Here is a 24,429-nt window from a genome sequence, read left to right as displayed (position 1 = left end):
ATGTAAAGGCATGTGCCGTATCAGTGCCAGTCCAAGATTTTTACCTTCAAAGGAATGGGAAATTGCAGATTGGATGAAGCGCTTCCCCGTAATTATATATCTGAGGCTGCAAGCCCTAAGGCACGTTCAGTACCAGGATATCTGAAAGGAACCTGACAATCCTTTGGCTTCCTTGGAAGTTTCAAGCAAAATTGCTACTCAGATCTCTGCTTCCTTTCAAAGCTGATCAGAATGGGATTGTTCTATATAAAATGGCATTGAGCTGCTGACAATTGCGTTTTGGGTGTCACCTCTGAATGACCTCGTTGGCCTCAGGAAACCAACAGCACAACAACAGAGAGGAAACAAACAAGGACATCTAATCACCTCTCAACAAAAGATTGCTGCAGGCACTGCCAGGCAATCAAATGGTAATCAAGGTGGTCAGTTGAAACATTCCCATCTAGCTCCAGTAGACAAGAGTCCTTTGTCCCACCCTGGTCATTCCACAGATATATAAACCCCTTTTTCTAGTTCCAACAGACCTCGCTACCTCCGAGGATGCTTGCCATAGATGCAGGCGAAACGTCAGGAGAGAATGCCTCCAGAACATGGCCATACAGCCCGAAAAAAACTACAACAACCCAGTGATTCTGGCCATGAAAGCCTTTGACAATACATTGAACATCTACTGTGTCTCTTCTGTTGTTACACAAAGCTTTGGTGACCCTCATCCATGAGTTTCCTTAAGATGATTATGCCTTATGATTGCAATTATGGACCTTCACATGCTCACCGTGATGCACTGATGTGGTATCCATGAGCTGGCATTGTCTGGTGAAAACTTACAAGTAAGAGGAGGCTGAACATGGGGACAAATGACTTTAGCAAATGGCAGCTGGGCTGAATTCCCTTCTGGTTCATGCAGAGGAGTCGTGTGGAAGTCAACTTGCATTCCAAAATTCAGAAAAATTCCAAACACTTCTGGTCACAAGCATTGTGGAGGAGGGATACACAACCTTTCTCTCTCATCCCCACATTATACTCCTTGGCCATGTCATTGAGCCCATGCCATATCTTGGAAGGGAATGTTAGGCAGATGGAAACCCAGTCCTGGCCCCATTTATCACAACAAATAAATAATAACACTCCGGAGAAGGAGGCTGTTGTGCTATCCTCAGCAAGTCATTTCCTGCGCATCAAAACAGCCACTCTCCCATGACTCCCTTGGCAGCGGAGCATGCACAGACCGTGCCAATTCAGCAAATTCGGGCTCGTATATCCTGAGATTCGGCAACAGTTTGTCAGGTACTTTATGACATGCACGCACTCCCCTTCTTCCGCTATTATGCCTTCCCTCAATTTTGTGCTTTAAGTGGTGGGATGGATAGGAAAAAGTGATTTCAAAAACCATGGGATTTGTAGTTTGGTGTGGTACCAGCTATTCTCCGTAGCCATTTGGAAATGTGACCCTTATTTATGTATTTATTTATTTACAGCTTTTATATTCCGCCCTTCTCCTCACCCCGCAGGGGACTCAGGTCGGATTACAGTGTACACATATATGGCAAACATTCAATGCCAATTTTTGACGTACAAACATATACAGACATATCATAGAATCATAGAATCAAAGAGTTGGAAGAGACCTCAGGGGCCATCCAGTCCAACCCCATTCTGCCAAGAAGCAGGAATATTGCATTCAAAGCAGCCCTGACAGATGGCCATCCAGCCTCTGCTTAAAAGCTTCCAAAGAAGGAGCCTCCACCACACTCCGGGGCAGAGAGTTCCACTGCTGAACGGCTCTCACAGTCAGGAAGTTCTTCCTCATGTTCAGATGGAATCTCCTCTCTTGTAGTTTGAAGCCATTGTTCCGCGTCCTAGTCTCCAAGGAAGCAGAAAACAAGCTTGCTCCCTCCTCCTCCCTGTGGCTTCCTCTCACATATTTATACATGGCTATCATATCTCCTCTCAGCCTTCTCTTCTTCAGGCTAAACATGTCCAGCTCCTTAAGCCGCTCCTCATAGGGCTTGTTCTCCAGACCCTTGATCATTTTAGTCACCCTCTTCTGGACACATTCCAGCTTGTCAACATCTCTCTTGAATTGTGGTACCCAGAACTGGACACAATATTCCAGGTGTGGTCTAACCAAAGCGGAATAGAGCATGGGGAGCAGGACTTCCCTAGATCTAGACACTAGGCTCCTCTTGATGCAGGCCAAAATCCCATTGGCTTTTTTTGCCGCCACATCACATTGTTGGCTCATGTTTAACTTGTTGTCCACGAGGACTCCAAGATCTTTTTCACACGCACTGCTCTCGAGCCAGGCACCCCCCCCCCCCATTCTGTATCTTTGCATTTCATTTTTTCTGCCAAAGTGGAGTATCTTGCATTTGTCACTGTTGAACTTCATTTTATTAGTTTTGGCCCATCATCTCTCTAATCTGTCAAGATCGTTTTGAATTCTGCTCCTGTCCTCTGGACTATATGTATTGTCGAAGGCTTTCATGGCTGGAATCACTAGGTTTTTGTGGGTTTTTTCAGGCTATAGGGCCATGTTCTAGAGGCATTTCTCCTGACGTTTTGCCTGCATCAATGGCAAGCATCCTCAAACTTTAAAATTACAACAGCAAAACAGCAGAGAGGAAACAACCAGGCACATCTTAACACCTCTCAACAAAAGATTTTCCCAGGCTCAGGCAGGCCTTCAAATGCTAATGAAGGTGGTCAGTTGAAACATTCACACCTAGCTCCAGCAGAGAAGAGCTCTTTGCCCCACCCCAGCCATTCCACAGATATATAAACCCATTGTCCTAACTCCAACAGATCTCACTACCTCTGAGGATGCTTGCCATAGATGCAGGCGAAACGTCAGGAGAAATGCCTCTAGAACATGGCCCTATAGCCCGAAAAAACCCACAAGAACCATATACAGACATAGACAGAGGCTATTTAACCTATTCTGGCCGCCAGGGGAGCTGTCGCTTTCATCGTCCATCTGCGACGCTGATGAAGCACTTCCGCATTCCCCGCATGCTTCCCCGCTGGAATGCTTTTGCTGGAGTCTTCTTTATGGCCTCATAAATCAGTTAATTTAGCCTCCCCACACTTTAAGGTGGTACCGAATTTTCCTACTTGACAGATGCAACTGTCTTTCGGGTTGCAAAGGTCGACAACAGGCTACACACAATTGGTTGGAAACCCACTCCAACCCGGGCTGGCTTCGAACTCATGACCTTTTGGTCAGAGTGATCTTAATGCAGCTGACACTCAGCCAGCTGGGCCACAATCCCGAAGGGACTTGGAAGGCACTGAAAAGACTTAAGCCAACGTCTTAAACCAAGATATAGCTTCCTAATATCTACAGAGATACTCATAGAAGCACCTCAGCAAGCAAGAGTCCAAAAGTGGCAGGCAAAAAACCCGGAACCTCAATTAGTGGTTAAAACCGAATGAGAGACTCCCTCCTGGCCACACAGAACATGGGGTGACTTGGAAGGCACTGAAAAGACTTAAGCCAATGTCTTAAACCAAGAAATAGCTTCCTAAGATCTACAGAAACGCTCAGAGGAGCACCTCAGCAAGCAAGAGTCCAAAAGTGGCAGGCTAAACCCAGAACCTCAAGCCATGGCTGATATGGGATGAGAGATTCCCCCCTGGACAACTTTGAAGGCACTGAACAGGCTGCGTTCTGGCACCACGAGATGCAGAGCCAACCTTCAGAAATGGGGCCACAAAGTGGAGTCCATGACATGAGAGTGCGGAGAAGAGCAAACCACAGACCACTGACTATAATGCAGCCTGAGCCCTGCAACATGCACAGTGGAGGACCTTCTCAAAGCCACACCAAGTGGCCAGCTTCTGCTCAAAGGACATTTAATAGAATGCCAAGTTTGCAAACTTTGTTTATGTTCATAGAATCATAGAATCAAAGAATTGGACGAGACCTCTTGGGCCATCCAGTCCAACCCTTTTCTGCCAAGAAGCAGGACAATCGCATTCAAATCACCCCTGACAGATGGCCATCCAGCCTCTGTTTAAAAGCTTCCAAAGAAGGAGCCTCCACCACACTCCGGGGCAGAGAGTTCCACTGCTGAACGGCTCTCACAGTCAGGAAGTTCTTCCTCATGTTCAGATGGAATCTCCTCTCTTGTAGTTTGAAGGCATTGTTCCCTTGCGTCCTAGTCTCCAGGGAAGCAGAAGACAAGCTTGCTCCCTCCTCCTCCCTGTGGCTTCCTCTCACATATTTATACATGGCTATCATATCTCCTCTCAGCCTTCTCTTCTTCAGGCTAAACATGCCCAGCTCCTTAAGCCGCTCCTCATAGGGCTTGTTCTCCAGACCTTTTATCATTTTAGTCGCCCTCCTCTGGACACATTCCAGCTTGTCAATATCTCTCTTGAATTGTGGTGCCCAGAATTGGACACAATATTCCAGGTGTGGTCTAACCAAAGCAGAATAGAGGGGTAGCATTACTTCCTTAGATCTAGACACTATGCTCCTCTTGATGCAGGCCAAAATCCCATTGGCTTTTTTTGCCGCCACATCACATTGTTGGCTCATGTTTAACTTGTTGTCCACGAGGACTCCAAGATCTTTTTCACACGTAATGAGACATGCCATATTATCACAGGATTGCTACGGCCAACATTGCTGGATAAATTATACTGTTATACCACCTATTTGTTTGGGAAGTATCAGCCTAAAATGAAAGGACCAAGGCAGTGACATCTCCGGCCCATCCGCGTTCAAATATCAGCCAACATGCCAACACCTTAAATCTAGAAATAGCTTCTTAAGATCTACAGAGAGACTCGCAGCAACACCTCAGCAAGCAAGAGTCAAAAAATGGCAGGCGAAAACCTGGGAACCTCAATCAGAGGTTGAGTACGGATGAGAAACTCCTTCCTGGAAGATAGGGCGACTTGGAAGGTGCTGAACACCATGAATTGCAGAGTCAACCTTAAGAAAGGGGGCCACAAAGTGGACTCTGCGACATGCAAGTGTGGAGAAGAGGAAACCACAGATCACGGACTACAATGCGGCCTGAGTCCTGGCACATGCTCAATGGAGGACCTATTCACAGCCATACCAGAGGCACTCCAAGTGGCCAGCTTCTGCTCAAAGGACATTTAATAGAATGCCAAGTTTGCAAACTTTGTTTGTGTTCTTTTCCAATAGATCACAACTCTATCTTCGCTTTGCTTCTGATATGATAAATACAATCTTACTTCTCAGACTCTTTCAAGTGGCATTGTGTAATGGAGCTGGGAAGCACACCTGTTTTTCCAGCTTCCCAGAGACATTTTCCCCAAATTGTATTGGAAACCAGTGGCACAATGAGATTGGTTTCCCTCTTTGCTGTTCAATGTACAATCAACAACCCTTTTCCCCCCCGAAACAGAAACAAAGCCATGCTTTACGTTGTGTAAGGAGGCCTTTCACTTTGCAAAATATGCCAAGCATTTGATATCAGACAGTTTCCCCAATTAGTGAGCCGGAGAACCCTCGAAAATTGGTTTGTTTTGCTTCCAAGGATGGAAGGGAAGTAAATGCATCCAGCGTGTCCCACGTGAAACGCACATGGATTCCCACAGAGCTGAGCCAGCCAGACACGGCTCAAGTTACGGCCTTTCTCTTCAGTCCTCCATTAGTCAGAGTGGTCAGTCCAAGGCTTCAAACGTTTAGCAGTTAACCCAGTGTATCTCCACCTTACTAATACCACAACCCCTTAATCCAGTTCCTCATGTTGTGTTGACCCCCAACCAGAACATTATTTTCGTTGCTATGTCATCACTGAAATTTTGCTCCTGTTATGAATCGTCATGTAAATATCTGATATTCAGGGTGTATTTTCATACACTGGACCAAATTTGGCACAAATACCCAATACACCCAAATGTGAGCAATGGTGGAGTTTGGGGAAAATAGACCTTGAGTTTTGGAGTTATAGTTCACCTACATCCAGAGAGCTCTGGGCTCAAACAATGATGGATCTGGAGCAAACTTGGCAGGGATGCTATTACTCAATATGAACAAATGTGAACACGAATGGAGTTTGGGGAAAATAGACCTTGACATTTGAGAGTAGTAGTTGCTGGGATTTATAGTTTACCTACAATCAAAGAGCATTCTGAACTCCACCAACAATGAAATTGAACCAAACTTGACACACAGAACTCCCATGACCAACAGAAAATACTGGAAGGGTTTGGTGGGCATTGACCTTGAGTTTGGGAGTTGTAGTTCACCTACATCCAGAGAGTACTGTGGACTCAAACAATGATGGATGTGGACCAAACTTGGCACAAATACTCAATCTGCCCAAATGTGAACACTGGTGGAGTTTGGGAAACTAGACCTTGATATTTGGGAGTTGTAGTTGCTGGGATTAATAGTTCACCCACAATCAAAGAGCATTCTGAACCCCATCAACAATGGAACTGAACCAAACTTGGCACACAGAACTCCCATGACCAACACCTACATCCAGAGAGCATTGTGGATTCTAACAATGGTGGATCTGGACCAAATTTGGCTGGGATAGTATTACTCAATATGCCCAAATGTGAACACTGGTGGAGTTTGGGGAAAGCAGAGCTTGACACTTGGGAGTTGTAGTTGCTGGGATTTATAGTTCACCTACAATGAAAGAGCATTCTGAACTCCACCGATGATGAAATTGAACCAAACTTGGCACACAGAACTCTCACAACCAACAGCAAATACTGGAAGGGTTTGGTGGGCAATGGCTGTGAGTTTTGGAATTGTAGTTCACCTACATCCAGAGAGTACTGTGGACTCAAACAATGATCTGGACTACAATTGGCATGAGTACTCCATATGCTCTAATGTGGTGGAGTTTGTGGAAAATAGACCTTGATATTTCTGAGTTGTAGTTGCTGGGATGCATAGTTCACCTACAATTAAAGAGCATTCTGAACTCCACCAATGATGGATTTGAACCAAACTTGGTACAAAAAACTCCCATGACCAACAGCAAATACTGGAAGGGTTTAGGTGGGCACTGACCTTGAGTTTGGGAGTTGTAGTTCACCTACATCCACAGAGCACGGTGGAGTCAAACAATGATGGATCTGGACCAAACGTGGCATGAACATTCAATATGCTCAGATGTGAACACCAGTGGAGTTTGGGGAAAATAGACCTTGACATTTGGGAGTTGTAGTTGTTGGGATTTATAGTTCACCTACAATCAAAAAGCATTCTTAACTCCACCAATGATGGATTTGAACCAAACTTGGCACACAGAATTCCCACAACCAACAGCAAATACTGGAAGGGTTTGGTGGGCATTGACTTTGAGTTTGGGAGTTGTAGTTCACCTACATCCAGAGAGTACTGTAGACTCAAACAATGATGGATCTGGACCAAACTTGGCACGAACATTCAATATGCTCAGATGTGAATACCGGTGGAGTCTGGGGAAAATAGACCTTGACATTTGGGAGTTGTAGTTGCTGGGATGTATAGTTCACCTACAATCAAAGAGCATTGTGAACCCCACCAGTGATAGAATTGGGCCAAACTTCCCACTCAGAATCCTCATTGGTAACAGAAAATACTTTGTTTTCAGATGGTTTTTGGTGACCCCTCTGACACCCCATCGCAACCCCCAAGGGGTCCTGACCCCCAGGTTGAGAAAGGACTTTTGAAGGACTTGAAATGATCGGCAGCAACTCGCTACAGAGCAAAACCTCTGAAGTGAGGAAGGAATGAAGGGGAGGAATGGGCAGGCTTGCTGCAACTTGTGATGTCACAAATGCTGCACCCGCCATCTGTTTCCAAGGGCCGCAAGCGGGAAGAAAACCCTTTGGTGTCATTTCATATTTCAGAGGAGCCTTTTCTCTTGGTGAACCTTCGCTGACCTTTGTCTCATAATGTAGAACTTGACGGCCGCCTCTGATTTATATTTCCGCAAATGTTGTTTCTCTCTCTCTTTTTGGTTGCCATTCTTACAACCATTTACTTAAACACCCTGTACGCTCTCCCTGGATTTCTGCTGATATTCATCTACAGTGGCAAAGATAGAACTGTGGATGCTGGCAAATGATAAGGTGGATGCACTTGAGCAAAAGCATTTCGTATTTTTTTTATCGTGTCATCAGCAGCCATAACATTGTATTACATTTCTAACAGAACAAAACAAACAAACAAACAGACAAAATACAAAATTTGCAAGTTTGGTAGTTGGTTAAATGTCCTTTGAGCAGTCTCTGTCCCCTTGGAGTGCCTCTGGTGTTGCTGCAAGGAGGTCCTCCCTTGTGCATGTAGCAGGGCTCAGGTTGCATTGCAGCAGGTGGTCAGTGGTTGGCTCCTCTCCACACTCGCATGTCGTGGATTCCAATTTGTGGCCCCATTTCTTGAGGTTGGCTCTGCATCTCGTGGTGCCAGAGCGCAGTCTGTTCAGCGCCTTCCAAGTCACCCAGTCCTCTGTGTGCCCAGATGGAGTCTCTCATTGGGTATCACCCATGGATTGTGGTGCTGGGTTTGGGCCTGCCACTTTTGGACTCTCGCTTGCTGAGGTGTTCCAGCGAGTGTCTCTGTAGATCTAAGAAAACTATGTCTGGATTTAAGTTGTTGACGTGCTGGCTGATACCCAAACAGGGGATGAGCTGGAGATGTCTCTGCCTTGGTCCTTTCACTATTGGCTGCTTCTTCCCGGCGGATGTCAGGTGGTGCAATACCGGCTACGCAGTGTAATTTCCCCAGTGGTGTAGGGCGCAGACACCCCGTGATAATGCGGCATGTCTCATTAAGAGCCACATCCACTGTTTGAGCGTGGTGAGATGTGTTCCACACTGGGCATGCGTACTCAGCAGCAGAGTAGCATAGCGCAAGGGCAGATGTCTTCACTGTGTCTGGTTGTGATCCCCAGGTTGTGCCAGTCAGCTTTTGTATGATGTTGTTTCTAGCGCCCACTTTTTGCTTGATGTTCAGGCAGGGCTTCTTGTAGGTCAGAGAACGGTCCAGAGTGACTCCCAGGTATTTGGGCGCGCTGCAATGCTCCAGTGGGATTCCTTCCCAGGTAATAATCCTCAGAGCTCGGGATGCTTCTCTGTTCTTGAGATGAAAGGCACATGTCTGTGTTTTGGATGGGTTGAGGATCAGCTGGTTTTCCCTGTCATAGGCAGTAAGAGCACCTAGAGCTTCAGAAAGCTTCTGTTCTAAAACCCCAAAGCTCCCTGCTTGGGTGGTGATGGCACGATCATCAGCATAGATGAAGCTCTCTGTCCCTTCTGGCAGTGGCTGGTCATTTGTGTAGATGTTGACCATGGATGGAGCAAGTACGCTCCCCTGAGGCAGGCCGTTCTTCTGTTTCCGCCATCTGCTTCTCTGGCCCTGCAACTCAACAAAAAAGCTCCTGTTTTGTAGCAGGTGAGGTTTCCTATGAGGCGGGTGCGGTGGTCGTCCTTTGTGATATTATACATTTTTCTCAGGAGGAGGCGGTGGTTCACAGTATCATAGGCTGCTGACAAGTCTATGAAGACAGCCAGAAGCATTTCGTAGTATGGAGCAAAGTCATTTATCTACCTTCCAGCAGTCACCAGCCAATCCGTCTTCAATGCCAGAGATACAGCTTAATGGCGTAACATTAGAAAATTTGGACCATTTCCGCTCCCTTGGCAGCCACCTCTCCACCAAAGTCAACATTGACACTGAAATGCATCACCGCCTGAGCTCTGCGAGTGCAGCATTTTTCCGAATGAAGCACAGACTGTTTGAGGACCGGGGCATCCGTAGGGAGACCAAGGGGCTTGTCTATAAAGCTGTTGTCCTCCCAAACCTGCTATATACCTGTGAGACGTGAAAGCCAAAAGCATGGTCACAACAACATCTGTTATAGAATTCCAATATGCTGATGGCTATGTCGTCTGTGTGCATTCAGAAGAAGACCTACAAGCCACTCTAAACACCTTTGCAGAAGTATACAAGAAGCTCAGCCTCTCACTGAACATTGAGAAAACCAAAGTGCTTGTCGAGCAGTCATCAACCAATCCCTCCCCAATGCCAGGGATACAGCTTAATGGTGTAACATTAGAAAATGTGGACCATTTCCACTCCCTTGGCAGCCACCTCTCCACCAAAGTCAACATTGGCTCTGAAATGCATCACTGCCTGAGCTCTGCGAGTGCAGCATTTTTCCAAATGAAGCAGAGAGTGTTTGAGGACCGGGACATCCATAGGGAGACCAAAAGACTTGTTTATAAAGCCACTGTCCTCCCAACCCTGCTATATGCCTGCGAAACGTGGACTGTCTACAGATGTCACATGCAACTCCTGGAATGATTCCATCAGTGCTGCCTCCGAAAAGTTCTGCAAATCTTTTGGGAAGACAAGCGGACAAATGTCAGCATGCTGGAAGACATCCGTAGGGAGACCAAGGGGCTTGTTTATAAAGCTATTGTCTTTCCAACCCTGCTATATGCCTGCGAAACGTGGACTGTCTATAGATGCCACATGCAACTCCTGGAATGATTCCATTAGCGCTGCTTCCGAAAAATCCTGCAAATCTCTTGGGAAGACAAGCGGACAAATGTCAGCGTGCTGGAAGACATCTGTAGGGAGACCAAGGGGCTTGTTTAGAAAGCTGTTGTCCTCCCAACCCTGCTATACGCCTGCGAAACATGGACTGTCTATAGATGTCACATGCAACTCCTGGAATGATTCCATCAGTGCTGCCACCGAAAAGTCCTGCAAATCTCTTGGGAAGACAAGTGGGCAAATGTCAGCGTGATGGAAGACGTCCGTAGGGAGACCAAGGGGCTTGTTTATAAAGCTATTGTCCTCCCAACCCTTCTATATGCCTGCGAACCATGGATTGTCTATAAATGTCACATGCAACTCCTGGAATGATTCCATCAGTGCTGCCTCCGAAAAATCCTGCAAATCTCTTACGAAGAAGAGAGGCAGGAAAATGTCCCATCCTCTGTTAGGATGTCAGATAGCACACCAACACCTTAAATCAAGAAGCAGCTTCCTAAGATCTACAGAGATATTGCAGCAAGCAAGAGTCCAAAAGTGGCAGGCTAAAACCCAGAACCTCAATCTGTGGCCGATATCAGATGAGAGACTCCCTCCTGGGCACACAAAAGGCTGGGCGACTTGGAAGGCACTGAACAGGCTGCGCTCTGGCACCACAAGATGCAGAGCCAACCTAAAGAAATGGGGCCACCAAGTGGAGTCCATGACATGCGAGTGTGGAGAAGAGTAAACCACTGACCACCTACTACAATGAGGCCTGAGCCCTGCCACATGCACAACAGAGGACCTTCTCACAGCCACACCAGAGGCACTCCAAGTGGCCAGCGTCTGGTCAAAGGACATTGAGCATCATGCCAAGTTTGTAACTTTGTTTGTGTTTTTCCTATAAATTATAACTGTATTCTCCATTTGCTTCTGACACAACAAACAAATAAATAAATGAAGTGAAATCTCCAAAAGTCCAACCGGCCCATGCGGAGGGACGACCGGAATGACAATAAGCCAACAGCAACCTGTTCCTTTCAGACACTGTCTGATTTGCTAATTTGCGGAGCAAATCTGCCGAGGAGGCGTCGTGCCATTTCAACCGGACCCCGTCACACGCTCGGCCTGGCTCCCACCGCCAACACGTCCTCCAAGTCGTTTCCTCCAGCTTTATCTCACGCTGCAAGGTTTTTTTGTCCCTCTGTGTGTCTAATGTGGCTTCCCAAATTATTGCCTTGATGGCTGCCAATAAAAGAAATTATATTATTTTGCCTCCACAGACAGCGTGGAAATGAGCGAGAGCGAGAGAGAGAGAGAAGGGAAGAAGGAGAAGGCATTCAAGGGTTGCTTTATCAGAACATGCAGCTGTCTGCTCTTGATGTAATTGGAATTTCACGTCTTTAGTCTGGACTGGGTTTGGCTTCTGGAAACAGACATTGCGTTTGGTGGGGGAAATGTGCATTTTCTCTTCCTCTCATTGCTGCCGCCTGCAATGTTTGTATACAGCTTCAATGGGTCATAACAAAAAGGAGACCAAACTGACATCAAGGGCCCCCGCCCCCAAGTTGGGTTGAGCTGCAGCAGAGAGTTCCGCAGTTCCTGGAAGCCACCATTGGGATAAACTGATGAAATGTGCCCCAACAGACAGCTCAAACTAGGACTGCATTCGGCCTCTCGCCCAGCTCTGTTTACTTCTTCCACTAACCCATTGATAGGCACACCTTTTCCGATCAAGGACAGGAAAACTTTTCTTAATGTAATCAAGTTTTGCCGACCAAACAATGCCTCAATGTTCCAGCTGGCCGACAAAGTGATAATCTCATCACTTCCCATTGTTCGTAATCGTCCCGCCTCCTCTTCCCTGATTCGTCCATCCTTGGAAGCGAGAGGAGCGTCCGGATTGGCTCCCCAGAGGCGGGGAAGCCTGCTGATTGGCCCAGAGCGAGGCGGGCCGCCAAGCCTCCTCCCAGCTGTTCAAACTGTCAACCAATCAGCAAGAAGCTGGGCGGGGAGGGGCGTGCAGGAAATTTGAAATGTTTTCCTGTATTTTGGATATAAAAATGCTTGTAAACTCTGTGTTGGCATGCTTGTGGTGGAAATATTCCCACAATTGCATCCGATCTCAACTGAATCGCTAATAAAGAGCCTCGGTCGCCATCTTCTTCCGCTTTGGTGGGATTTATGTTATTTTTAATATTTTTATCGCTGGAATTCGACTTCCCTGTTCTCACCAAGGTTTAGGGACCCTCTTTGGTGCGGTCCTCGGGGTCTCTCTTACTGGGGAGACCCTCTCAAAATCAGCCTCGATTACAAAATCACTTGTTAATTGGAGTGTCTGTTGGGAGCTCCCAGTGCATTGCTGTTAAAGCAGCCACAAGGCTTTTGGGTTTGCAAAGTTTGAAGCCATTGTTCCATTGCGTCCTAGTCTCCAGGGAAGCAGAAAGCAAGCTTGCTCCCTCCTACCTGTGGCTTCCTCTCATATATTTATACATGGCTATCATATCTCCTCTCAGTCTTCTCTTCTTCAGGCTAAACATGCCCAGTTCCCTAAGCCGCTCCTCATAGGGCTTGTTCTCCAGACCCTTGATCATTTGAGTCGCCCTCCTCTGGACACATTCCAGCTTCTCAATATCTCTCTTGAATTGTGGTGCCCAGAATTGGACACAATATTCCAGATGTGGTCTAACCAAAGCAGAATAGAGCATGGGGAGCATTACTTCCCTGGATCTAGACACTAGGCTACTCTTGATGCAGGCCAAAATCCCATTGTTTTTTTTTTTTTTTTTGCTACCACATCACGTTCCTGGCTCATGTTTAACTTGTTGTCCACGAGGACTCCAAGATGTTTTTCGCACATACTGCTCTCGAGTCAGGCACCATTGTCCCTCATTCTGTATCTTTGCATTTCGTTTTTTCTGCCAAAGTGGAGTATCTTGCATTTGTCCCTGTTGAACTTCATTTTGTTAGTTTTGGACCATCATCTCTCTAATCTCTCAAGATGGTTTTGAATCCTGCTCCTGTCCTCTGGAGTCTTGGCTCTCCCTCCCCATTTGGTGTCGTCTGCAAACTTGATGATCCTGCCTTCTAGCCCTTCATCTAAGTCATTAATAAAGATCCTGATCAGGACCGGGCCCAGGACGGAACCCTGCTTGTGGCACTCCACTTGTCACTTCTTTCCAAGATGAAGAGGAAGCATTGGTGAGCACTCTCTGTGTTCGTCCACTTAACCAATTCCAGGTCCACCCCACCGTAGTTTTGCCAAGCCCACATTGGACTAGTTTCCTTGCCAGAAGGTCATGGGGGACCTTGTCAAAGAAGGCCTTCCTGAAATCCAGACACGCTCCATCCACGGCATCATTCTCCGCATCTACCCAGCTTGTAGCTCTATCGAAAAAAGAGATCAGATGAGTCTGGCATGACTTGTTTTTGATAAATCCATGTTGACTATTAGCAATGACTGCTTTTGTTTCTAAGTATTTGCAGACCGCTTCCTTAACAATCTTTTCCAGAATCTTGCCTGATATCGACGTGAGGCTGACCGGATGGCAATTGTTTGGGTCATCCTTTTTTCCCTTCTTGAAGATTGGGACCTCCTACGATCATCAAGGTTTCAAATGGGCACCTATGGGGTCAAAACATAGGGCCCCATGCAATGCATGCACGGGCCCATCAACAGACCTTCGTCTTTGCCAAAGGAGCTGGTCTATTTATTCCTCTCTTATTAAATAAACGCGTCAACAGAGATGTTGTTTTCTGTTTTGTACTAATGGGTCAGCTCTGGCGACGGAGGTCAAATCAGTGCCAGGTTCTCTATGGTTTCTTAGCAACTGGTTAACATCTTTGTGCAAATTGTTCAGCTGCAATTGAGAAGTACTAAAAACTAAGCCACTAATCTTGTTCCTTCTCCTTCCACTCTTTTCGTTCTCTTCTACTTTTCTTGTTCTTCGTCTACCACGGTGAATCCTGCAGTTGTATCTGTGTGTCTCATCATCTCTTATTTCAATATATTATTTCACCTGAAGAACAGACAAGCATCCTGAGCTCTGAGGATTATCACCTGGGAAGGAATCCCACTGGAGCATTGCAGCGCACCCAAATACCAGGGAGTCACTCTGGACCGTGCTCTGACCTACAAGAAGCACTGCCTGAACATCAAGCAAAAAGTGGGCGCTAGAAACAATATCATACGAAAGTTGACTGGCACAACCTTGGGATCACAACCAGACACAGTGAAGACATCTGCTCTTGCACTATGCTCCTCTGCTGCTGAGTATGCATGCCCAGTGTGGAACACATCTCACCACACTAAAACAGTGGATGTGGCTCTTCATGAGACATGCTGCATTATCACGGGGTGCCTGCGCCCTACACCACTGGAGAAATTACACTGCTTAGACGGTATTGCACCACCTGACATCCGCCGGGAAGTAGCAGCCAATAGTGAAAGGACCAAGGCAGAGACATCTCCAGCTCATCCCCTGTTTGGGAATCAGCCAGCACGTCAATGACTTAAATCTAGAAATAGTTTTCTTAGATCTACAGAGACACTCGCTGGAACACGCCAGCAAGCAAGAGTCCAAAAGTGGCAGGCTCAAACCCAGAACTGATACCCAATGAGAGACTCCCCCTGGGCATACAGAAGACTGGGCGACTTGGAAGGCGCTGAACAGACTGCTCTCTGGCACCATGAGATGCAGAGCCAACCTCAATAAATGGTGCCACAAAGTGGAATCCCCAACATGCGAGTGTGGAGAAGAGCAAACCACTGACCACCTGCTGCCATGCACCCTGAGCCCTGCCACATGATGCACAAGGGAGGACCTCCTTGCGGCAACACCAGAGGCACTCCAAGGGGCCAGAGACTGGTCAAAGGACATCTAATCAACTTCCAAGCTTGCAAAATTTGTGGTTTTCTTTAATCTGTCTGTTTGTTTGTTTTGTTCTGTTAGAAATGTAACACAATGGTCTGGTTGCTGATGACACCATAAATAAATAAATAAATAAATAAATAAATAAATAAATAAATAAAATTATCTCATATCTAGCAGAAACGATTAAGAATGGCTACAAATAAGAAAGACCACATTGAAGGCCCTTCTCAGACTTGTCCTGCCTGAAGACACTGGCTGAGCAGGTGGAGAGATGGCTACAGCAGAGCAGATGTTCTTCCATCACCATTACAGGCTCCAGGAGATGTATCTTGTTGTATGTCTTTTAATAGTGCTTTATCTCTTGTTTTAATGATGTTGCATCCCACCTTGAGCTACACAGAGAGGTGGGTAGTACATTTTTCTTCATCATCATCCTCATCACCATCATTATCATCCTCCTCCTCATCCTCCTCATCCCCATCATCCCCATCCTCATCATTATCCTCATCATCATCCTCACCATCATCCTCAACCCCATCATCATCCTCACCATCATCCTCATCCTCATCCTCCTCCTCACCATCCTCCTCCTCCTCCTCCTCATCTTGTTGTATGTCTTTTAATAGGGCTTTATCACCCTCCTCATCCCCATCATCCTCATCCTCATCATTATCCTCATCATCATTATCTTCATCATCATCATCCTCAACCCCATCATCATCCTCACCATCATCCTCATCATCATCCTCACCATCCTCCTCCTCCTCCTCCTCATCTTGTTGTATGTCTTTTAATAGTGCTTTATCACCCTCCTCATCCCCAACATCCTCATCATTATCCTCATCATCATTATCTTCATCATCATCATCCTCAACCCCATCATCATCCTCACCATCATCCTCATCATCATCCTCACCATCCTCCTCCTCCTCCTCCTCCTCATCTTGTTGTATGTCTTTTAATAGTGCTTTATCATCCTCCTCATCCCCAACATCCTCATCATTATCCTCATCATCATTATCTTCATCATCATCATCCTCAACCCCATCATCATCCTCACCATCATCCTCATCCTCATCCTCACCATCCTCCTCCTCCTCCTCCTCCTCATCTTGTTGTATGTCTTTTAATAGTGCTTTATCATCCTCCTCATCCCCAACATCCTCATCATTATCCTCATCATCATTATCTTCATCATCATCATCCTCAACCCCATCATCATCCTCACCATCATCCTCATCCTCATCCTCACCATCCTCCTCCTCCTCCTCCTCCTCATCTTGTTGTATGTCTTTTAATAGTGCTTTATCATCCTCCTCATCCCCAACATCCTCATCATTATCCTCATCATCATTATCTTCATCATCATCATCCTCAACCCCATCATCATCCTCACCATCATCCTCATCCTCATCCTCACCATCCTCCTCCTCCTCCTCCTCCTCATCTTGTTGTATGTCTTTTAATAGTGCTTTATCATCCTCCTCATCCCCAACATCCTCATCATTATCCTCATCATCATTATCTTCATCATCATCATCCTCAACCCCATCATCATCCTCACCATCATCCTCATCCTCATCCTCACCATCCTCCTCCTCCTCATCTTGTTGTATGTCTTTTAATAGTGCTTTATCTCTTGTTTTAATGATGTTGCACCCCACCTCGAGCTGCAGAGAGAGGTGGGTAGTACATTTTTCTTCATCATCATCCTCATTCACCATCATTATCATCCTCATCCTCCTCCTCCTCATCCCCATCATTCTCATCATCCTCACCATCATCCTCATCATCATCCTCAATCCCATCATCATCCTCCTTATCCTCCTCCTCCTCATCTTGTTGTATGTCTTTTAATAGTGCTTTATCTCTCGTTTTAATGATGTTGCATCCCATCTTGAGCTGCAGAGAGAGGTGGGTAGTACATTCTTCTTCATCATCATCATCCTCATCACCATCCTCCTCCTCCTCCTCCTCCAGGGATTCTGCAAGAGTTTGTTTTCTTTATTATTTACCCCAGCACAATTCTCATCCTTATCATCATCCTCACCATCATCATCATCATCATCATCATCATCCTCATCCTCAACCCCATCCTCCTCATCCTTCTCCTCATAATCATCATCCTCACCATCCTCCTCCTCCTCCTCCTCATCAACATCATCATTCTCATCATCATTCTCCTCCTCCTCCTCATCACCATCCTCCTCCTCCTCCTCCACATCATCATCATTCTCATCATCATTCTCATCATCATCATCATGAGATCTGCACCCAGACTGCCCTCCTCCCCTTGCTCATTTCAGTAGGTCCAGGGTTTCTGCAAGACTTTGTTTTCTTTATTATTTACCCCAGCACAATCCTCATCCTCATCATGATCCTCACCATCATCATCATCATCATCATCATCATCATCATCCTCATCCTCAACCCCATCCTCCTCCTCCTCCTCCTCCTCCTCATCATCATCATCATCACCATCCTCATCATCTTCATCATCACCATCCTCCTCCTCATCATCATCATTCTCATCATCCTCCTCCTCCTCCTCATCCTCATCATCATCATCACCATCACCATCACCATCACCATCCTCCTCCTCCTCCTCCTCCTCCTCCTCCTCCTCATCATCATCATCATTCTCATCCTCCTCATCCTCATCATCATCACCATGAGACCTGCACCCAGACGGCCCCCCTCCCCTTGCTCATTTCAATAGGTCCAGGGAGTCTGCAAGACTTTGTTTTCTTGATTATTTACCCCGGCATAATCCTCATTCCCATGGCAACATGCTTTTGAAGCCAGCAGTTTGGGCATTGCCGTTTCTCATTTGTCATTTGCACTGATTTATTTACTTCTTGTTTTGGGGACCAGCACATTTCCACAAAGGGGAAAAACAGGAAGGAAGGAAGGAAGGAAGGAAGGAAGGAAGGGAGGGAGGGAGGGAGGGAGGGAGGGAGCAGCGAATGTAGACATGTCAGTAGTACCATAGCATCTCAAATCTAACACAAAATCTTAACATGTCATGCTGGTGATTCTAAAAATACAAGCAGTTAAAGAAAACCTGTCCATTCAGTGGAAAGAGGGCCGAGCATCTGTTCCTGTTGCCACTTCATTAAATTCCTTTTTATCTGGAAACTTCGGTGGAAGGAAACAACTTTGACCGAATGACAGCTGTTGATCTTTGAACCCCCTTTGCAGCATTTAGATCTGTGGGTGTGATTCAGATGGGTTGGTTGTGGTCTCCAAGTTCTTTGGCTGTCAGTTATGCTTTCACATGTAAGGGCTCACAACCTCAAGGGATAGAATATTGTGCATGCATGTGTGAGAGATACATTTTTTGTGAAAACACCCCTTGTGTGATGGATCTCCTCCTCCTGGCTGTGGGTCTTTAGATGTTTCTGTGGTGCTCAGAGATGGGTCCCCATCAAAGCAGTGCCCGCCTACTCTGTGTATAAGGCATACCAGTGTTTTTGCCATATCTGAAGATGCAACGGGTTGTTGTAGGTTTTTTCGGTCTGTATGGCCATGTTCTAGAGGCATTCTCTCCTGACGTTTCACCTGCGTCTATGGCAAGCATCCTCAGAGGTAGAGAGGTCTGTTGGAACATACCTTGCAACTTTCTTTAGGCTTAACTCTCTTGAGGATGTTCAGCAATCATAGAATCCTGGAATCCTAGAGTTGGAAGAGACCTCCTGGGCCATCATCCAGTCCAACCCCATTCTGCCAAGAAGCAGGAATGTTGCATTCTAATCACCCCTGACAGATGGCCATCCAGCCTCTGTTTCAAAGCCTCCAAAGAAGGAGCCTCCACCACACTCCGGGGCAGAGAGTTCCACTGCTGAACGGCTCTCACAGTCAGGAAGTTCTTCCTCATGTTCAGGTGGAATCTCCTCTCTTGTAGTTTGAAGCCATTGTTCCATTGCGTCCTAGTCTCCAGGGAAGCAGAAAGGAAGCTTACTCCCTCCTCTCTCCCTGATTTTTAAAGAAGCCCAGGGAAAGTTCCAGGAGGTCATAGTTCTTCCTTACCTGGAAGTAGGAAGCCTCCTTAAAATGTGTTGGAAAGAGTTTGTGGCTGCTGGCATGGTGCAAGCCTGGGAGAGAAAGCCTGTGTGCCTGTCTGCAGCACCTCTCCTCTAGAGTATAAACAGCTTTAAGAACAAGAAGCCTCCTTAAAGTGTGTGGACCTGCTTGCAGCCAAGTGCTCCTCCTCTAGAGTAGAGGTAAGAGGCCTCCTTCAAGCATACACCTGCATGCATGCAGCACCTCTCCTCTAGAGTAAGAAACAGCTTTAAGAACTTGCCTCCTTTAAATGCCTTGAGAAGAGAGTGTGGCATGCAGGCCCAGGAGAGAAAGCGCATGCCTACCTGCAGCGCCTCTCCTCTAGAGTAGAAACAGCTTTAAGAACAAGAAGCCTCCTTAAAGTGTGCAGGCCTGCCTGCAGCCAAGTGTCTCTCTGTTGGGGTACAGCCTGATCCTGATCTGTGTGAACCGGATTCTCTGATAGTTTTTCCAACTGAGCAAGCTCTCCCTGACCCTGACAGTGTGGAATCTGTTGTTGATGCAGAGGTCAGCGGGGATGAAAATGAAACTCAACAGCTGGAGGCAAATGTTTTGGAAGCTAGCCGTGATATCTCTCTACCTGGGTTTTTTAATGAGGAGCGAAGAGAACAGATAGTTAGAGACAGAAATGTTTCCCAGTTTCTGCGAAGGTCACATCGTTTACAGGAGAGACAGGCCCAGGCTTCAAAGTCAAGGGGCGTTTCAAAGAATAGCTTCTTTGGTTTAAGAGGCCTCCTGCCGGGTGCCTCTTTAGATCAAGCAACGTTTGGGACTGTGGCTGTGCCTTGGCTGAATTCCTGTGTTTCATGGCCGGTAATCCAGAGGCTTGTATTTATCAAGTTCATGGTTAGTAAAAGACTAACAGGTTCCTGGTTCTTGTATTGTGGCTTTTGAAATTTTGCTCAAGTTCAGAGATTCTACTGACTGCTGTGTTTTTCTGTGGCTTTTTGACTTTGCATTTACCTTTCTTTTGTAACCAATTTTTCATCAATAAACAAGGATTGCTTTTCCTACAGTCCAGGGTGGTGGATTTAATCTTATGGTCTCGTTTCTTGGTCTGGGATGCAACACTCTCCTCCAGAGGAGAGGTAAGAGGCCTCCTTCAAGTGTGCGCCTGCCTGCATGCAGTGCCTCTCCTCTAGAGTGGGAAACAGCTTTAAGAACTTGCCTCCTTTAAATGCCTTGAGAAGAGTGTGTGGCATATAGGCCCAGGAGAGAAAGCGGATGCCTACCTGCAGCGCCCCTCCTCTAGAGTACGAAACAGCTTTAAAAACTCACCTCCTTTAAATGTCTTGGAAAGAGTGTGTGTGGTGTGCATGCCCAGGAGAGAAAGCATGTGCCTACCTGCAGGAAAGAATACACCTATCTGCAGGAAAGCATATGCCTACCTGCAGCACCTCTCCTCTAGAGTAGAAACAGCTTAAATGCCTAAAATGATGGGAAGGGGCCGATAGAAAATGGATCTTTTGGCATCCCAGAGCAAAGACAGATATCTGCCTTCCTGAATACGGTAGGCTCCCAAAAACAGATCAAGGTTTACCCAGATAGTACAAACCTAATCAATACATGTATGGTATGGTATATTATGCCCCCCCCCCCCCGGTGGCGCAGTGGGTTAAAGCACTGAGCTGCTGAGCTTGTTGACCAAAAGGTATCAGGTTCGATTCCAGGGAGCGGCATGAGCTTCCGCTGTCAGCCCTAGCTTCTGCCAACCTTGCAGTTTGAAAACATGCAAATGTGAGTAGATCAATAGGTACCGCTCCGGCGGGAAGGTAACGGCGCTCCATGCGGTCATGCTGGCCACATGACCTTGGAGGTGTCTATGGACAACGCTGGCTCTTTGGCTTAGAAATGGAGATGAGCACCACACCCCAGAGCCAGACATGACTGGACTTAATGTCAGGAGACAACCTTTACCTACCCGTGGTATATTATGGCTATTGTATGGATATAATATGTGGTATAGTATTGGCTCAGCATACGTTTTATTGTAACTTTCAAGCAAACAGAAACTGCATTGAGCTGGTTTCTTCCAATCCACTTAGTTGAGAGTCTGCTGTATTTCATACATGATTCTTTATGCCCCCCAGAGCCATAAATATCTGATATGCAGGATGCATTTTCAGTCACTGGACCAAATTTGGCACAAATAGCCAATAAGCCCAAATTTGAATACTGGTAAGGTTGGGGGTGATTGATTTTGTCATTTAGTAATGCTGGAGTCGCTGGGATTTATAGTACACCTAAAATTAAAGAGCCTTTTGAACTCCACCAATGATGGAATTGAATCAAACACGGCACACAGAATTCCCATGACCAACAGAAAACACTAGAAGGGTTTGATGAGTTTGGGAGTTGTAGTTCACCTACATCCAGCGATCACTGTGGATCGAACAATGATGGATCTGGATGAAACTTGGCACGAATACTCAATATGTCCAAATGTGAACACTGGTGGAGTTTGGGGAAAATAAACCTGGATATTTGGGAGTTGTAGTTGCTGGGATTTGTAGTTCACCTACAATCAAAGAGCATTCTGAACTCCACCAACGATGGAAATGAACCAAACTTGGCACACAGAACTCCCATGACCAACAGAAAATACTGGAAGGGTTTGGAGGGCATTGACCTTGAGTTTGGGAGTTGTAGTTCACCTACATCCATCGATCACTGTGGACTCGAACAATGATGGATCTGGACGAAACTTGGCACGAATACTCCATATGTCCAAATGTGAACACTGGTGGAGTTTGGGGAAAATAAACCTGGATATTTGGGAGTTGTAGTTGCTGGGATTTGTAGTTCACCTACAATCAAAGAGCATTCTGAACTCCACCAATGATGGAAATGAACCAAACTTGGCACACAGAACTCCCATGACCAACAGAAAATACTGGAAGGGTTTGGAGGGCATTGACCTTGAGTTTGGAAGTTGTAGTTCACCTACATCCATCGATCACTGTGGACTCGAACAATGATGGATCTGGACGAAACTTGGCACGAATACTCCATATGTCCAAATGTGAACACTGGTGGAGTTTGGGGAAAATAAACCTGGATATTTGGGAGTTGTAGTTGCTGGGATTTGTAGTTCACCTACAATCAAAGAGCATTCTGAACTCCACCAACGATGGAAATGAACCAAGCTTGGCACACAGAACTCCCATGACCAACAGAAAATACTGGAAGGGTTTGATGAGTTTGGGAGAGAAAATACTGGGAAGGTCTGGTGGACATTGACCTTGAGTTTTTTGGAGTTGTAGTTCACCTACTTCCAGAGAACACTGTGGACTCGAACAATGATGGATCTGGACGAAACTTGGCACGAATACTCAATATGCCCAAATGTGAACACTGGTGGAGTTTGGGGAAAATAAACCCGGATATTTGGGAGTTGTAGTTGCTGGGATTTGTAGTTCACCTACAATCAAAGAGCATTCTGAACTCCAGCAACGATGGAAATGAACCAAACTTGGCACACAGAACTCCCATGACTAACAGAAAATACTGGAAAGGTTTGGAGGGCATTGACCTTGAGTTTGGGAGTTGTAGCTCACCTATATCCGGAGAGTTGGGCCAGACTTCCCACATAGAACCCCCATGACCAACAGAAAATAGTGTGTTTTCTGGTGGTCTTTTGTGACCCCTCTGACATCCCCTCGCGACCCCCACGGGGATCCCGACCCCCAGGTTGAGAAACACTGTCTTACCTGGAAACAATCTGGAAGATAGAAGATTTAATTCTTTTCTTGCTGCAAAAAAAGCACAACTGAGTAGAAATGTTTCCCTCCTGCTTCAGAGTGTGTTTTCTACCAAGCAGAAAGTGAAAAGCAGCTGACATTTGGAAAGGGTAACAGGGCAATGGTGCCTCCAACCTTCTCAGACCAAGTCCTCAGAGGCAGCTTGGAGAAATCTCCTGCCATTAAGACAAAAGGTCAGCAGTTTCCATTCAAGTAAACAGGTTGCATTTTTGAAGAACAAAATATCTCCCAACGGCTTTCTCTCAAACGATTTCCCCAACAATGTTCCTTCCTAACAACACCGAGTGACATTTAGATGTGAGGTCCACCATTTCAAGTTTCTTCCATGTTCTCCAGGAAACATCTCTCTGGGGGTGCATCTACACTGCAAAATTAGTGCAGTTTGATATGGCCTCACCTGTCATGGCTCAATGATAAGGTGTCCTAGGAGTTGTAGATTGACAGGGCACCCACATTTTGGGTAGAGAAGGCTGTAGATTGGGTAAAACTACAACTCCCATAACATTGAGTCGTGGCCCTTAAAGTGGTGTCAAATTGCATCAATAATTGTACAGCGTAGATGAGGCACGGGCAAACTTGGGCCCTTCCTCCAGGTGTTTTGGACTCCAATTCCCACAATTCCTTCAGAATTTGGTCAACATCCTTCAGTACGTGGATGCCATACTCATAGCACAGGCATGGGCCAACTTGGGCTCTCCTTCCACTTGTTTTGGACTTCAACTCCCACCATTCATTCAGAACTTGGTCAACATCCTTCAGTACGTGGATGACATACTCATAGCACAGGCATGGGCAATCTTGGGTCCTCCTTCCAGCTGTTTTTGACTTCAACTCCCACCATTCCTTCAGAACTTGGTCAACATCCTTCAGTATGTGGACAACATATAGCATAGGCATGGGAAAACTTGGGTCCTCCCTCCAGGTGTTTTGGACTTCAACTCCCACCATTCCTTCAGAACTTGGACAACATCCTTCAGTACGTGGACAACATACTCATAGCATAGGCATGGGCAAACTTGGGCTCTCTTTCCAGGAGTTTTGGACTTCGACTCCCACCATTCCTTCAGAACTTGGACAACATCCTTTAGTACATGGACGACATACTCATAGTACAGGCATGGGCCAACTTGGGCTCTCCATCCATGTGTTTTGGACTTCAACCCCCACCATTCCTTCAGAACTTCGTCAAGATCCTTCAGTACATGGACGACATACTCATAGTACAGGCATGGGCCAACTTGGGCTCTCCTTCCAGGTGTTTTGG

At 46.3% G+C, this 24,429-nt stretch overlaps 1 protein-coding gene across 1 annotated transcript; it reads right to left on the bottom strand.

Annotated features, from left to right (window-relative positions):
* Positions 1-15,734: 15,734 nt before the first annotated feature.
* Positions 15,735-17,766, bottom strand: LOC137095275 (protein starmaker-like). Its single transcript, XM_067461723.1, has 5 exons — positions 17,693-17,766; positions 17,393-17,610; positions 17,064-17,327; positions 16,070-16,867; positions 15,735-16,030 (listed from the first exon to the last, which is right to left on the bottom strand). The coding sequence occupies exons 1-5, from the start codon at positions 17,764-17,766 to the stop codon at positions 15,735-15,737; spliced, it is 1,650 nt and encodes a 549-aa protein (XP_067317824.1).
* Positions 17,767-24,429: the final 6,663 nt, after the last annotated feature.

Source organism: Anolis sagrei, chromosome Y (genome assembly GCF_037176765.1).
Source record: "Anolis sagrei isolate rAnoSag1 chromosome Y, rAnoSag1.mat, whole genome shotgun sequence".
NCBI lineage: Eukaryota > Metazoa > Chordata > Lepidosauria > Squamata > Dactyloidae > Anolis > Anolis sagrei.
Note: the sequence above shows the minus strand (reverse complement) of the source record. Positions and strands in the feature narration are given on the sequence as shown.

Excerpts from the sequence above, each read along its gene's own strand:
- LOC137095275 (XM_067461723.1), bottom strand. The coding sequence starts at position 17,766 with ATGAGGATGATGATGATGATGATGATGATGATGATGATGGTGAGGATC. Across the intron at positions 17,328-17,392 it reads TGATGATGATGATGATGATG|AATCCCTGGAGGAGGAGGAG; the intron begins GTGAGGATGATG and ends AAACTCTTGCAG. Across the intron at positions 16,868-17,063 it reads GGATGAGGATGATAATGATG|ATAATGATGATGAGGATAAT; the intron begins GTGAATGAGGAT and ends ATGATGATGAAG.